General features: G+C 33.1%; 1 protein-coding gene and 2 pseudogenes across 2 annotated transcripts; all 3 read right to left on the bottom strand.

The window, feature by feature from the left end:
• Window positions 1-2,087: 2,087 nt before the first annotated feature.
• LOC143582140 (protein BIIDXI pseudogene) lies at window positions 2,088-2,845 on the bottom strand (annotated as a pseudogene).
• Window positions 2,846-3,478: 633 nt separating this feature from the next.
• LOC143582138 (protein TEEBE pseudogene) lies at window positions 3,479-4,513 on the bottom strand (annotated as a pseudogene).
• Window positions 4,514-7,337: 2,824 nt separating this feature from the next.
• LOC143582136 (cytochrome b5 domain-containing protein RLF-like) lies at window positions 7,338-15,514 on the bottom strand. 2 transcript variants are annotated; one of them, XM_077064770.1, is made up of 6 exons: window positions 15,482-15,514; window positions 14,547-14,664; window positions 13,248-13,572; window positions 12,227-12,361; window positions 12,103-12,153; window positions 7,338-7,439 (listed from the first exon to the last, which is right to left on the bottom strand). In XM_077064770.1, the coding sequence occupies exons 2-6, from the start codon at window positions 14,586-14,588 to the stop codon at window positions 7,360-7,362; spliced, it is 633 nt and encodes a 210-aa protein (XP_076920885.1). In that variant the 5' UTR covers window positions 14,589-14,664; window positions 15,482-15,514; the 3' UTR covers window positions 7,338-7,359. The 2 variants fall into 2 exon arrangements, with proteins under 2 accessions (XP_076920885.1, XP_076920884.1); XM_077064769.1 differs by lacking the exon at window positions 7,338-7,439 and adding an exon at window positions 11,762-11,997.
• Window positions 15,515-16,828: the final 1,314 nt, after the last annotated feature.

The following is a 16,828-nucleotide window of genomic DNA, read 5'->3' as shown; positions in this document are numbered from 1 at the left end:
ATCCTAGTGCATCTGAAACTAAATGCCGAGGAAATGAATCGAAAATGAATCACATGAAATGACAAAAGTTTTACTCTTAATACTCCACCACTAAGTCTTAGACCAAATCTTATTTCTTTATCATTAAAATATGTGATTGTTATTCCCTTAGAAAATAACATTTCTTTTCTTAATTTCATTATGTGACTCTAAATTTAATTTCATTTATCGATTTTTCTCTCTCTTATTCTATTTCTTAAATTTCTATGTTTAAATTAATTTACTTATTATTCTATTTTTAATTTCTAACTTTCGTATATTAACTTTCATCTATTTTCTTTAACTTCTTTATTATCCTTTTTTTTTATTATTTACCAATTTACATTTGTTATACATTTACTACTTTTCGCAATGAATTATTTAAAAATTAAAAAACGAATACATGCATGTAATTAAAAAATATGACCATAATTAATCAATCCCACATAGATCTAACAATAAAAACAAAGTACCTACACTGTTACACGATTTAAAATACGATAACAAATGATGCATAAGAACTTTTACAATTATTCATAACATTCAACCAAATCCATAAAAATAAAATACATGTCGAGTGAGAGAGAGAAGAGAAATCTGGAATTTCGAATTGGAGTGTCGACAGTTGCTTGGACGATCGTTTAAATCAACAATGAGAACTGGGTGTTTTTGTTGAGTAACTACCTATCAAATGTACGGTCGCTTGAATGGTTTCTTCCACGGTCGGTTTGATCGATCGTGAAGTCCAGTGTGGTTTGACCGTCGCTTCCACGGTTATTAGGATCTACCGTGGAAGATGAAATTTCATTCTTTTTCCATCTTTGTCAGTTCTTTGAGGCAAGTCAGTATATGGATTGTGTTTTAACATTCATAGACTAAATCTCATGAATGTTTACTTTTTCAATGGTTTGATGAATATATCCACATTTTTTCTTCTAAGTGAACTTTGTTAATAATAATATTACCTTTTTTGTACATGCAATCTCTAAAAAAATGATGTTTAAGATCTATATGCTTAGTTATTGAATGTAAACAACGTTTTTTCTTAAATCTATATCACATTTTTCTATCACAAAATATAGGAATAGAATAAGTACTTGTCTCATAATATATATATATATATATATATATATATATATATAAGTGTTTTATATCATAAAGTTATGGACAACTTTATCGGTGGCAACAACGACACCCTACAACCGACATAACCACCGCCCGCCACCATCGGTATCCTCATATATAGTTGTTGGCCCTGACAGATCAAATAATTAAATCAAACAAACGAATATGAGATATTGAGATGACAACTCTCGATTCTTTTTATATGACCAAACGAACTTAACAAGCGAACTTCATGAACATACAAAGAAAAAGACTTCTTGACACACAAAAAAAAAATAAAAAAAAATAAACAATAGATCTTCTAAATTTACTCTTCAAAACAATTAACTTTATCTCAAAGACATACGTTTCTTAAACCTATTACAAGTCAATTAACTAAAATATAACATAACACAATAAACTCTTCATTTTATTAATAATTAAAGATTAACCTTCAATAGCCGCGTTTGACGACACCTACTCTATCACAGATCGCAACCACCACAATTATCACTATTGCTCTCCACCACACAACGTCACAACCGTTGCTCGCCTCCTCCACCACCTGTTGCCATTTTAACCAAGCTTTTTATATTGATCAGAAATTCAGAATCCTTTTGCTAAACCAAATTACCTATTTCAAACCAACCCATTTTGACTCGAATTAAGTTTATACTTAAGAAATGGTCCATTTTGAACCAAATTATTTTCATTCGAATGATCGAATCCGAACTAGTTTCAAACTTGCATCCCATTGGCCAAGCCGCGCTTAACCATGCTTATGTAAATATTTGGCTTTGTGATTATAAATAAAAATGTTTGATATTATGCTTAACATCATTATAGATGCCCGGGTTTCCATAAATGAGTATAGTCCTATGCATGCATTCATGTTTGCATATGTATCGTATCGTATTTTGAAAAATTAGATGTGTGTATTTAATATTATAAATAATATAAATCGATGATACAACTGAAAGATATAAATAAAACAAGTAAAAACCTCTAATTAATATCGGATAGACAAAACTCTAACTTGATCAATCACAGGGCCACAAAGAGACACCGTATCATCAACCCTAGTATGATAAAACGAGCTGTAGAAGCTCAATCTTGTTCGATCCGATACCGCTTTAAACTCCATGCTAACCATCTTCCATTTCCCCTTTCCTTCTGACTTAAACCCCGCTTTCAATGTCTCTTTTGCAGCAAATACTTCAACCATCATGTCTCCTTTGCAAAAGTTCTTCGCGTCTCCAATCGCAAACGTTAGCTTGTAACGTTTGTTTGGGACCGTTCGGATGATTTGTGCGATGGCCCCTTCTCTTCCGGACATTAACTCAATGGCTGAGTGTCCGTCTGGGACGTTGAAATGGTTGGAATCGATGAGTTTTACTGCTTTGATGGACTCGATGATCCAGCCGGGGAGTGGTGATGTGATGTCTTCTTGTCGCGGAGGGAGGAGGATGCCATTCGAGGAGTTGGATAATCCTTGTGGACCTTCTTCGAATCCGCCGTTTTTAACAAGATTAACTGAAATTCAAAACAACCCATGAGTTTAATTCATGAATATGAACTTGAATAAGTATTGGAGATCTTGTGTGAACGTTCATGGACATATTGATAAAGAATACAAAATTACGGTGAGAAATTAAAATTATAAAAACCTACATGGCTTAATTTGTTGTCTATTAATATTTTTAAAATTTCCCTTTTCATACATAAATATTTGTGTTATTACAAAAAAATATAACTAATTTGTTTATGTGTGTGTGTGTGTTTTTCTTTTAAAAAAATACACACTAAATTGTTATTATAAAAAATCACTAAGTAATTTGTATACATGTCTCCTTCTATATTAAACGTTTACCTAAAGATGCTTAGGTTATGTGTAGAATATATAAGCTACACATGACTTGTATATATATGTAACATATATAAATAAACCAATTTTGTTTAGTGGCGAAGTTTAGACTAAGACACCGAGGGATCGGATTCAAAATGTATACAAAATTTCACAAACGATGATGGTCGAGCTCAAATTTTCGGCCAAAGGGGCTAAGTTTACATTACGTATAATAAATTCCAGTCGAAAACGACTAAATTTTACACTACTTATAAAAAATTTGGGCCGAAAACGGCTAAATTTACAATATGTATAAAAAATTCAGACGAAAAAAGCTAAATTTACACTACTGCGTAAAAAAACAAAGGGGGCCGGGGCTACCCCTGGCCCTAAGCAATCTTCGCCACTGTTTGTTTATCGTGTTTTTTTATATTTATTTTCTAGCAATAAAAAAATGTGTGCTATTTGTAAAAACCTCCATTTTATTTATATAAATCTTTTAACAATGTTTAAAAAAGATTAAAAAAAAAGTATTTTTAAAAAACAAGCTAGTTAATGTTTCTTACTTCCTGTAGGTTTTGGAGGGAGAAGCTCCTTAATAGCAACTGCATCAACAATCGGACCACATTCAGGATCTTCATCAACCCCAGGGTTCTTAAACGTCAACTTCACACTAGTCGAATTCGCCTTAAACCCGTAAGCATACACATCCGCACCATCACTACAATACAATGTTTGTAGTGGCAGGTCACCGGTTTGTGGTGGCACCGAGACTCTTAACATCTGTTTTTGTGCACATGTTCTTGAAGCACCGAATGTTACAGCGTATAACGAGCCGGTTTTAACGTCGATGGTTTGGGATAGTGTGGCCTCGTTGCTGAGTTTAACTGCGTGGATGCCGTTGGCGACTGGGAAGTACATGCCGTTCGGTTGAGGGCCGCCGTGGATGTACTCCACGTGGCCGGTGATCTCCCATTTGGGTAATGAGGTTTTGTGAAGGAGGAGTGTGTTTTCAATATCGGATGGTTTTGGTGGTTGTTCGAAGTTTCCGTTTGGTAAGAAACCTGCGTTAAACACGAATGATGTCACTACATCTATTTCACAAATCTAAAAGTAAATTAATAAGTTTTTTTTATTAGAATTAATTATTCAAATTACATTAAAATAGAAGGCAAGCGGGTAGGTACGCTCCTAGCCCCTTTTTGATTTTTCTTTCTATAGTTCAAACGATTTATAATATTTATGTTTTTAAAATTTATAAGTACACTTTTCTTTTACATTTCAGTATTACGTACTCTAGAGTAACCATTATTTCGCTACATAAAAAGTAGCATAAATAATTCACTCTAGTGTTTCATACTGAGACCTTAAGATACATTTGTACCGGATCCCACAACTTTCAGAACTCACCCATGAGTATATAATTCTAAACCGCTTAATGCAAAAAATTCAAAAAATTACGCGAAACATACCTTCCATTGGAGCAGCAAGAACACAAGTGGAAACAAACGTTACTGCAAGCAAAACATATACATATTCCACCATTTTTAAGGTTTATTTTTACACAATGAAATGAAGAAGTAGGATTAATTTGGATGGTGGAATTATGGGTTGTCATGGTTTGAATTTATACTAAGAAGAAGGAAACTGGTATACAGTTTCCTTAAACTGAGGATTCAAAGGATGATTCGATGGCCACGAGGGGTGTTGGAGGTGGCGGTGTTGAAATCGAAGGCCTTTTAATATTATGATATTGTTTCTGCACGATCTTTCAACTACTGGAGTTTTTATATTTATAATATGCAAGATCGTATTTTGGAATGAGACATTAGATCAACACATGCACATGTTCATCTGCAAAATCTTCATCGTCATAATAGTTTATGTTATGTTTGGATTCTCATGGATGAATTGTGAAAAGTTAAATCACAAGCAATATTTACTATTTTGAACGTGTTTCTTACATAGTAACAGGTATTTGGACACGCGCACTGTGAATTCGGTCGGTATCAGCTTGATTCGTTACGATACTGTCATTCATTGATATGTAGTGTAACATATCTAGTTTAACATTTCGAGAATACTGTAATTAACTAAATTTTTGCATTTTAGAAAGATAGAAATTTATTCGTGCGTTGAAAATAAATGAAAAGTTACGAAAGTGTTTTTAGCAAAAGTAAAAAGCATTGTGGCAAAAAAATGCAATTCTAAAAGCTTTGTGAACAAAGCTAAAAGAAGAAAAGTATTCATGTTGAAAAGATGTTGAGGTTAAAAAAGTGAAAAAAGAAAATTGTGATCAATTTGTGAAAGTCTAAAAATTTTGTGGTTAAATTTGAAAGTATAAAAGTTTTATAGCAAAAATTGAAAAAGGAAAAGATAGAGATGACACGTAAAACCACAACCGAAGATATGCATAAGTCCGAGTGTTGTAGTTACAGGGGGGACGCCATCCACTGCCAGCTTAGCCAATTTCATTGGCGCCAAGGGCAATTACTCCTTTAAGCATCACTTGAGTAAACGTGCCAATCTCCATCTTGCTTACGATCCATTGCAACACCCAATCAAATGGATTCAAGGGGGATGAGAGTTGAGAGCGCTATTTTCACCTCTATAATACCCGGTATAAAAATAACGTACCTTGATACTTCGATAAGTATAGAGATTACACGTAGCCACACAAATAAATATATTATTATATAGATTAGAAAGTAGATTTATTTCTCCTCACATTTTTACTATTCAATTTATAGTTCGTTTTAATATTTTATTAAACTAAATCATTAGCCTGTAATTAAAATGATGGTTTTTGTTCTCTTTAATTTACATTTTCTTTTAACTAATTATAAGATTTAATAATCTATAATTTAAACAATAAATTTGAGTAAGTATCGACTTTACATGTTTTATCTGTCAGTTAAATGGTTTCAACTTTACTTTTGTATATTTTATGGTCCGTCTTTACAATGAGCAAAACTTTTTTCATGATTTAAAAGTATCCTATCATCACATGCTTTTATATCCGCATGTCAACGTTTGATGCCGCACCTTTAAAATATTTTTTTTGACTTACTAATTTATGTTTACGAATTTGTGTTGGCAATGCTGGTACTAACCGAAACTGCGTTGGCTCGCAGCTGTACCGTGTCGTTTTTTTTTGTTCCACATATGATAATTTGTTGTATTTTGGCATTGTCGAGTTTATTTCTTTTGTTTAGGTCTGATGTCGTAACCTGATCCAGATTGACTTCACGTCGACTCGCAGCACGTTTGTGATTTTACGTTTTTGTGTATATATATTTTTTTTGATTTAGCAGTCCCGTCACAAAGCACGGGGTTCCTACAACCTAGTTTTAAGGTTTAAAATGGAGAGATGACACTTCTTTGGGCACATAGATGAAGATGACATGAGGCAACATTATTTTTTAGTTTTTACGTCAAAATCAAACCAATGGCATATTCATAAATTCATATAGTTTAATGAAATTATTTGTGATGAACAATTTATCAAAGAATTTTATATATGGATGGATTAGTTCACGGTAAATCAAAGTTTCACTTTTGATCCCAACTATTAGAAGATTACGCATATAGTCCTAACAATTTATTCATTCGTCACTTTGTTGGTTAATAATAATGGTGGACGTTACAATTAGCTCATCTTCATCTTCCTTGTCGAGTGTAAAACCGGAGGTACTTCACAAGTCTTGACTTAGGAGAATCTTCAGAACTCATATTTCATTCAACATTGGTGTTGTGTGGTGAATCAGGCTATTCAAAGTTTAGCTAACTAAATTTTTGAAAAACGTGAAACACCTGAAATTTGGTGGGACAGGCCGCACCCATGACCAGACGAAAAGGTCTAGCTTGACGGGTTGTATTATCTTTTCAAAATTGCAAGTGTATATCAAATTTCCAAAAACGATATGTGTAGCTCTTTATTTCAAAAATAAAAGTGCATAATAAAGGCAAACGACAATTTCAAATTCCAAACCATGAAACGAATAACTAAATCCGGTTCCTATAGTCCTATAGCCATAACCCATATAAATCTCAAACCGAACGATTTACTTTGGTTTCCCTAATTCTTACAAGGATATTTTATCCTAAAGTATTACTATAATAAACTAGAAATCTATATGCAAATTTAGGGGATTCAGTACATACATATATGTTTTTATCTTATTTATATCAAGTGACAAGTGCAATCTTACACAAAACAATGCATCATGATGTCAAAAAATCACAAATCTTTATGCAAATTTCCCAACATCAATCAACTGTAAACTTACACCAGTAATCCATTATTTTTTAATCTTACAATATTACTTTTGTGTTTCTTTGTCTACCAACAATACATGTAGTAGTTGAGTCCCCGGAAAACTATCAGACTATCATATCCGGCTATCTTCTAGAATCCCGACGACGCACTTCTCCAACATGAACTCAGCATTCACCCAAGCATGATATTTATCTAAACCAACGCGTTAAGGTGATTATCACACACAACTAATATTGTATACTGCAACATAAGTTAAATGTTTGATGATCTAAAATATGATGAAAGGATACGGAAAAGAGCGGTACAATCTTTTCCAACCGCCTTCTTTAACATAGCGACACCTGAAAGATAGATAATTAAAACTGTAAACATATATTTACAATGTCTATAATAACTCATAAATCATTTTACCTCCAGGATGATATTTCATGTATGGAGTGATGTTATAAACACAACCTTTAAAAACAGTCCACATCGAGTCCTCGGTATTGTGTTGTTTGACTTCACTTAACGATATCAATCTCATGTTTGACTGTCCCTTTAATCCTGAAAATAAATTTTAATTCAGATGATGGTCTGTTTGTGATGGGAAGTCAATTACTCGATGAAAATAATAAAGTTAAGCGCATAATTAGGGATGTAAACGAAGAGAGCAGCTCATTAGCTACTCAAGATCGGCTCTCAAAGCCTAAACGAGCATGTTATATATCTATGTAAATATAAAATTTTTAATTCTTAAGGGTTCTGTAATGATACTCATCCTTACATAATAAATATAACTACATAATAAGATGTGAGTACCAGCTAGATCAGGATGTGTGCGAGTAACTTTGAGCCAATCCATATGAGTATATCCTATTTCAAAAAAAACTTTAGCTCGACATGTCGGTCTTTTGGCACCAATTTTTGTGTCCTTTGAACCTCCAACAATCGACTTTGACTGTTCGCTTGACGGTTTTTTTGAGGATTCATCAATAACCTTAAAAGACAAAGATCCAACCTTTTCCTGCTTCTCTGAATCAGCATAAGTTCTTGAATTGTCGTTATTCTTTTCATCGTTTATGCTCATAGTGCTGACATCTGGAAAACCTTTTGGTTCCGGATCACCAACCTATAAGTAATAAGTATCATAATGAAAGACTGACAAAGAATACATCCTTGAAGATAGGGGACCGTGTACATAAACCGTTAAAACTGACTGAACCGTCCAAATGAAGCAAATTGGTTGGTTTGAGATTTACATGGTTTGGTTCGGCTTTAAAAGTTCAAGGTTTTGGAACTTGAAACTGGCCATGTAAATTTAACTAGTCATTTACCTCTATTATTTAAATTTTTATCTTTTTGGGATATTTACTTATTCATATGTATACAGTATAAACTATCTTTATCATTGTTTTTTAAATTCAATACAAAATAATGATGCAAAAAACATAGATATTAAATAGTTACAAACTGCCTAGATCATCAAACCTAGGGGTTTAAACGAGTCATACAGCTCATGGGCTACTCGAGATCGGTTAGATTAAAGCTCGAAACAAGTCAAGCTTCAATGAGATCAAGGTTAAACTGGAGCTCATTCAATAAACGAACTCGAGCTTGAGCCTGACTGCCCGAGTGTGACTAGGCCCACAAGCCTATTATTTAAACATATATAGTAATTTTCTTTTGTATAACAAATACATAATTAAATAAAAACATATAACTAAATAACAAATACATATTAATTATGATGAAAATAACTAAATAGTATTTATTTAGTTATATATAAAGCCAAGTATATATAAATATGATTAATAAAAAACAACTGAGCTCAAGTAAGAAGAATTATGAATTAATCGAACTCAATCTCTCGTTAAACTAGATGAGCCAAGCTCGAGCTAGAAAAACTATAAATGAGCCACACTCGAGCTCTCTTAAATTAGACGAGACGAGCACAAGCTTAGGCAAGCTCAGGCTTGGCTCGTTCACACCGTTAGCCAAACCAAACCATTTCGACCACTTTGCCAGTCTTGCTGACCCGACCTGTCCAACCAGGCCCATAAATTTTGCCATTTTTTGCAACCATATGAGTGTGGTTCAACCCATATCTTTTGTCAAAACCAATTGAAGCGACCATGAACGCCTCAACTTGAACATGTTACAAAAAGTGGGAAAAACTTACCTGACTAAAGGCGAAAACATCGTTGTTTTTTGTTTCATCCATTATTACAGATGCCAAAAAAATGCTTGAATCAGAACAGTCACACGACAGTGTTTCGTTATCTATGATCCCGAGTTGTTCTGCAAGCAATATTATCACCAAATTCGATTAAATACGTGATAAAAGTCATAAAACTAACACATTCCAAGTGATAATAAGCAGACTTCTTTACAGCCAAAGTTTACAAAAAATAAATAAATCAACCGTCAAACAGCTTCAAAAGACAAGAACAAGAGGGACTACAAACGCCTAAAACGATCAAATTCAAGACAGTTAATTATCTCATCACCGGATGAAAACATTTGTATACAAAACATATCTACTGATTGAGCTACAAGAATAATTTCACTAAAACGAATAAAATAAAGATAATTAACACATTTTAAACGATGAGCAGAAAACTTGTTTCAAATGTTTTTAGTTTATTCCAAATAGGTTATTGTCCAAGTTGATGCAAAATAAGAGGAAAATAAATCCAACATGCATGAAAATGACACCCTCATTTCCAGAGAGAGAATCAGGCCATTTCTGATAACAAATCTAACTTTGAGCATATATACTGCCAAAACTGCATCAAATTCTAAGGTACGGAGATACTTCCTCCTCCTCATCATCATCATCATCGGCGTCAGGCCTCTAGTCTGGTGCTCAAAGAGGTTCGAATCTCTGGAGTGTCAAACTAATAATAGATGGTTGGCTTACCGCAGAGTAAAAAAAAAAATTGTTGATCATCATCAAACAAAAAACTGAATTAATTACAAACCATGACTAAAAAACAACAATAATTGCACCATTCAACAACATACTTAGAACAACTTTCCTGTAGTAAAGATTGTAAAAGAGTAAAAAATATATATGCTTACTAAGTTTAATTGGCAGGTCAACAATTTCACAATTCAATGATGAAGAGCAAGGTTGCATACAAAGTTTATTCAACCACTGGAGACTAAGACTAAGAAGGATATTGAATATAATTATCGTTTACTAAAATTGGATATATTATATTTATATCAAGAGTTGTTATGATTATACTTATATAATATCAATGACTGCCGGCAGTGATGTAGCAAAATGGGAATGGAATTAAAAAAGTAGGAGATAGTTGATGAAATGTTGCAGGACATCATCTCAAATTCAAACTATAAAGTGGGCTATTATCTTTAACCGAATATAGATTCACCACTTCGGCTAGCTAAGAAGAAACCGTGTCTAAGAACACCATCCAACACGCTTTAACATAGATGAATCAACTTTAACTCGAAAATCCATTGAGACGTAAAATTTTCATTCATAAACTCACCACTTACCTTTTCATTCATTAGAGAATTCGATACATGGAGATAATCCACGTCCTAAGTTCATAGGAAGTGTTTATGTTTCTTTCCGTTTTCCTCATTTTATCTCGCATGCCACATCAGCGATACATGATTTTTTTTCCCCACTTTTTCCTAGTGTCTTTCCGTTTTTCTGCCAAAAAGCATAGCCTCGTCCCAGTTTTCCTCTTTTTGATTTATTTTTAACATAAAATATTTTGTATTTAAGTTAATCTCAAATAATATTTAAAATTAAAATAAGATATAGATAATTTTAGAATTAAATATTACAATAACTTAATTGTGGAAGGTATCCAAGTGTGTTGAATGGGTTTATTTCTTGTGACGGCTTTCAAAATTGTTTATGTTGTTTTCGGTCAAAACTTGATGATGATTCCATTTTTTAAAGAAAAAAAAAATGCTTGAATCTCAATAAAAGTATAAGATTTGAGAAAGTATTTGTTAAGTTAGTTGATTTAAATTGTTTATAAATAAGTTTATTTTTTTTTAAACGGTCACATTCATATTCCCCATTTTTCTCATGGATTGGTGGTGGGTCCATGGATTACGTCGAAAACAAGACCCGCTAGATCTGTGCGAGCGGTGTTCCCAGAAACTCCCAGCCAAGATGCTTTCCCCGGGTGTTCACGACGTCCACTCCATCCCCTCTAAATTAGAGGGAAATGGAAATAAAACACAGTTTACTAAAAACGAAACTGCGTGAACTGCCACACGTGAGGTAGCTACTAATGTGTCGGATCATGGCGGGTTTTCAGGTTCAAGTGCGGGAAATAACGTGACCAAGTTAACCCACGCATACCTGACCGACGCATAACAATTCAGTTGGTATATATGTGTTTATTTGATGGTTGCAACAAGTATTGGATGAAACTACCAACTACCTAGCGGTCTTTGAAATCAAGTTCTTAGCCGGAAGCGCAATGAATACTATAGCTCTCTTACATAAAACCATGCCTCAATGCATCATGATGTCAAAGAATCACAAATCTTTATGCAAATTTCCCAACATCAATGATCAATCAACATTTAACTCACAACATTATTGTTTTAATGTTACAATATTACTTGTGTTTCTTTGTCTACCAACATGTAATAAAAAAATCTTTCGGTTTAGTCCCCAGAAAATTATCAAAATATCATATCCGGCTATCTTCTAGAATCCCGACGAGACACTTCTCTAGCATGAACTCGGCATTCACCCAAGCATGATATTTATCTAATCAAACACGTTAAGGTAATTAACACACAGATAATGTATACTGGAACCAATTCATGTGTTTACTATAAACACCGCAATGATTAAAATATGATGAAAGGATACTGAATAGAGTGGTACAATCTTTTCCAACCGCCTTCATTAACATATCAACACCTGAAAAACCGATCATCAAAAACTGTAAATATATTATTATGACGTCTTTATGGTAATTCAAAAATCATTTTACCTCCAGGATGAAATTTCATGTATGGAGTGATGTTGTAGACACGACCTTTGAGAACAGTCCACATCGAGTCCTGTGTATTGTGTTGTTTGACTTCACTTAAAGTTATCAGTCTCTTGTTTGACTGTCCCTTCAATCCTACAAAATATTTTTTTTCACTAAATTCAGAATATATTTCTTTTAAGTATTACAATGACGATTCTGTTCGTAATGGAAAGTCAGTTACTCAAAAAAAGCGATATAGTTAAGAACATAATTAGGGGTGTAACGAGCTGAACTGCTAGTAAAGTACTCGATATTGGCTCGCAGAAAGCTCAAAACGAACCAATTTTAAACGAGTGCAAGCCAAAATTAGAGCTCATTTAACAAACAAGCTCGCAAGCCTAATTGAGCATATTATTTATGTAATATATTTAATTTTGTATGATAAATTTGTAAATAGATAATATATATTATATTATCTATTTATAAACTTATCCCTACAAAATTGTTTTTTATATAAAATTATTACATAATACTTAGGGAATGTTTTACCTGATAGTAACCAAGTTTCTTCAGTGTTTCGTTAATATCACATTTTTTATGTAGCTAAATAACCAATCAAATATCAATAGTGTTCCATTGTTGTGATTTTTTTTATATAAAATGTTAAAAAATTTAGATTTAATTTTACTAAATAAAACAAATATGAAACTCGGTCACTATTTAGTGATTGCTATTTTCAAGTTTAGCCTGAAGTAGGAGACAATCGTGAAGAAAAAAAAAGTCAACAAATAGTAAGCAAACTTCATATTTGTTCCATTTAGGTCACTAACTTTAAACGATTATGAAAATTTTCACAACAATGGAGCATAATAAAACTTGAGTGGTTTTTACATTTATATTGAAACAATATTGAAACTTGGTTATTATTTTATGATTATATCCCTACTATGTATCTTAGTATATGCATAAAATTATAATAAATTTATAGTTACAAACATATATAAATATAACTATATAATTAATAAAAAGATGTGAGCACCTGCAAGATCAGGATGTGTGCGAGTAACCTTAAGCCAGTCCATATGACTATATCCTATTTGAAAAGGAACCTTAGCCCGAGATATCGGTTTTTTTGAACCACTTTTTGTGTCCTTTGAGCTTCCAACGTTTGACTTTGCTTGTTCGGTTGATGGGTTTTTTGATGATGCATCGATAACTTTAAAAGACAAAGATCCAACCATTTCGTGTTTCTCTGAATCAGCATTAGTTCTCGAACTGTCACTCCAAACAGTGCCATTATTATTTTCATCTTTTATGCTCATACTGCTGACATCTGGAAAAGCTTTTAGTTCTGAGTCACCAACCTACATATATAATAATGAAGACCAATAAGGAACATGAGATGTACTGTGTACATAAACAGTTAAAACCGGCTGAACTGTCCAAACGAAGCAAATCAGTTTGCTTCACTCGTTTGAGATTAATATGATTCGGGTCAAGGTTTGAGAAACAGGGTTTAAAAGTTCAGTTCACGGTTTGGAACCGGCCGTGTAAGCCGAACCAGTCGTTTACTTGTTTATCCTTATTGTTTAATTATTTTCATGTTAGAATATTTAGTTATGCATATATAGAATATTTATGAACCATCTTGATCATTTGTTAAAAAACTTAATAGAAACTATCAAACTAATGATTCAAAATAAAATCAAAAAGTTTCGAATTACCTAGATTGTCAAACCTACAAGTTTCAACGAGTTGAGCCGCTCATGAGCTACAGGATACCGGTTCGGTTAAAGCTCAAAACAGGCTGGGCTTAAATGAGCTCGGTACCGGAAATCATTTAACAAACGATCTCGAGCTTGATTAGACTCATGAGCTAATTACTTAAATAAATATAATACCTTTTATTTTATATAAAATAATATAATAAATATTATTTTATATATAAACTAATGATAAAAATAACTAAATGATGTATATTTTGTTATACACAACAAATTATGATTATAACTATATAAAAAATAATTATACATATAATAGAACAATTAAACATTTAATAAATAATAAGCAAGCCCAGCTTGAGCTTGTAAAACTATTCACGAGCCGAAGTTGATCTCTCATAAATTAAATGAGCCAAGCTTGTGCTTGGCACGTTTAAACCTCTAGCCAAACCAAAATGATTCGGCCAGTTTGAATGGCCCTGCTGGCCCAACCAACCCAATTTGGCCCATATTTTTTTTGTCAAAACTGGTTAAGCCGGACCGTGAACTATGTATATCTCTGCTTGAAGATGTTAAAAAAAGTGACATTATTTCACAGCTAACTGGAAAGAACTTACCTGACAAAAGGTGAAATCATCATTGTTTTCTGTTTCATCCATAACGGTAGGCGTCAAAATATACTCGAATCAGATCAATCACGCTACAGTATCTCTGTATCTATGATCCCAAGTTGTTCTGAAAGCAAAATTATCATCAAATTTGATTAGATGTGTAAACAAACTAACTTGTTTACAACTAAAATTACAAACAAAAGTAAACAAACAAACAAACAAACAAACAAACTGTCAAGCGCCCTCAAAAGACAAGACGGGCTACAAACACCTAATTGAACAAAAAAACTTATTGTATCTAACAAGCTTCTGGATATTTTACTAAAACCGAAACCAAGAAATGTTGAAGATACTTAATCTACCTTCTCTACCACTAAACAAAGAAACCGTAAATCTATTCAACAGCCTTTACAAAAGAAAGAAGAACAATGGGATTTTAATGTGCTAACCAAAATAATAACGAGAAAACATAACGAACATAAAACCCTATGTACTAAAACCACCAAAACGATAATCTGTTTCCAAATAAATTATCGTACGACATAACATTATGCTTTGGCCTTTCTTTTGGTACATATATTAGTTTTTATTTCATTTCATTACCCTGCTCGTAAACAATTTAGAGCAAGAAAAACAAAACCAGCATGCTAAGACCATCAAATTCGAAGGTGGTAACATAATACAAGTAATTTAAGGTTTCAAGGTCAAGTCTTTAACAAAACCCTAGCAAAACAAAACTAAAGAAAGAGCATACATGCATTCAATTGTAGGTTAAAAGGGCATATTAGTATCCAATTCCAATAATAATAATAATCAAATAACAAATCTACAAAAGGGTATGAAATTGAAGGTCAAACAAGCACAATTGAAGGTCAAAATGACGAATTGTTTGTGGGTTTACGATTATATAATATAATCAAATCAAAGAGACAGTGAAGCACCTGATCGGAAAACCAATAGCTTGGTGTATGATGATGATGATGATGATGATCAATTGGCACAAGGAAGGTTGCGTACAAAGATTTGGGGAAGGAGGGGGTTGGTGATATGGAAATTATTTATTATTATTATTATTATTATTATTATTATAGTCGTTTACAAAATCAGGATATTCCAATTCTATCAAATTTATTATATAAATTAGATGTGGCTCAATTTTACTAAGCGAGAGATATTGGATTTAAATCTCACTATCACCAATTTATATGTTAGATATAAGGGATGACCCTGTCTTGCCAGGATTTGAGTCCTGATCTCACCCGGTTTTACCGGCTCCTTCCTGAGTCGCTGTCGTGCTGTTTGGCGGGCGTCGGGTTTTATCCGGGGAATCCCTCAATAGGTGGACCGCTAGAGGCTCCGTTCGTCCGGACTCGTGGCCAGCTCGGGCTACCTTTAGCCAATGGAGGGCGCGAACGGAACACCCGGCGTTACTTAGTTGGTCGTTCCAAAAAAATACATTTATTTCTTATATGTTTATAAAATAAAAATAGACGTAAAGTAATTGAAATAATTGGGTTTAAACATTAAGAATATATTTATTCTTTTTCGAAAATATATATATAATTTTAAAAACATTCGGACCTACCGGGTGATTGGGGCAGGAGTCGTCGCCCTCCTCAAAGCCGCGACACTGGATTTCATAGATCATACAAGGATTTATCATTAACTGATTGATCACATGAAGCGCATACACATGCTCATGCCAATCCTGGGAGAACTCTATCACATTCCATAAAACGAATTAAAACAATCTAAAGGTCAATGGTAAAAACCTTTACTCGCATGAATTCTATTCCTTCACTCGGACATGTTGAACTTGAAAAATCTACATGTGAACTCTACATTTACGAGAGAATACCATGAACGGTATTACGTTTCGATCACTTGAGTCTTAAAATGATTCAAATCACTTTGTAAAGTCAATGGTGACCAAAAGAGAAGTGGCAAGTCAAAAAAATAAAGGTAATTACTAATCGATAAGCAAACAATGGGGTATGTTAGCAATGGTATAAAGTTGGGCTTAGGTTTGTCGCGAGTGGTGTGGGAAATGGGCTGCAGATAAGCCCAGGAATAAACTTTGGTAGATGATGGATAATTGGATATTGTCTAAATTGGGCCACAACGAGGTAGAGATAAATGGATGGATTTTGTTCATTTGTACCCATACCGTGTTTGTAAATTAATTACATTGACAAGGTTGAGTTAATTTATTTAATATAAAAGAAAAAAAAATATTTATCAAAATGAGTAATTTGAAAAATAAAAAATTGAGGTGGACCAAGTGGCCT

The sequence above is a fragment of the Bidens hawaiensis genome, unplaced genomic scaffold (assembly GCF_021521415.1).
Source record: "Bidens hawaiensis isolate Kalapana, Puna unplaced genomic scaffold, B.hawaiensis_p1.1 tig00031469_1, whole genome shotgun sequence".
In the NCBI taxonomy this organism is placed as follows: domain Eukaryota; kingdom Viridiplantae; phylum Streptophyta; class Magnoliopsida; order Asterales; family Asteraceae; genus Bidens; species Bidens hawaiensis.
Note: the sequence above shows the minus strand (reverse complement) of the source record. Positions and strands in the feature narration are given on the sequence as shown.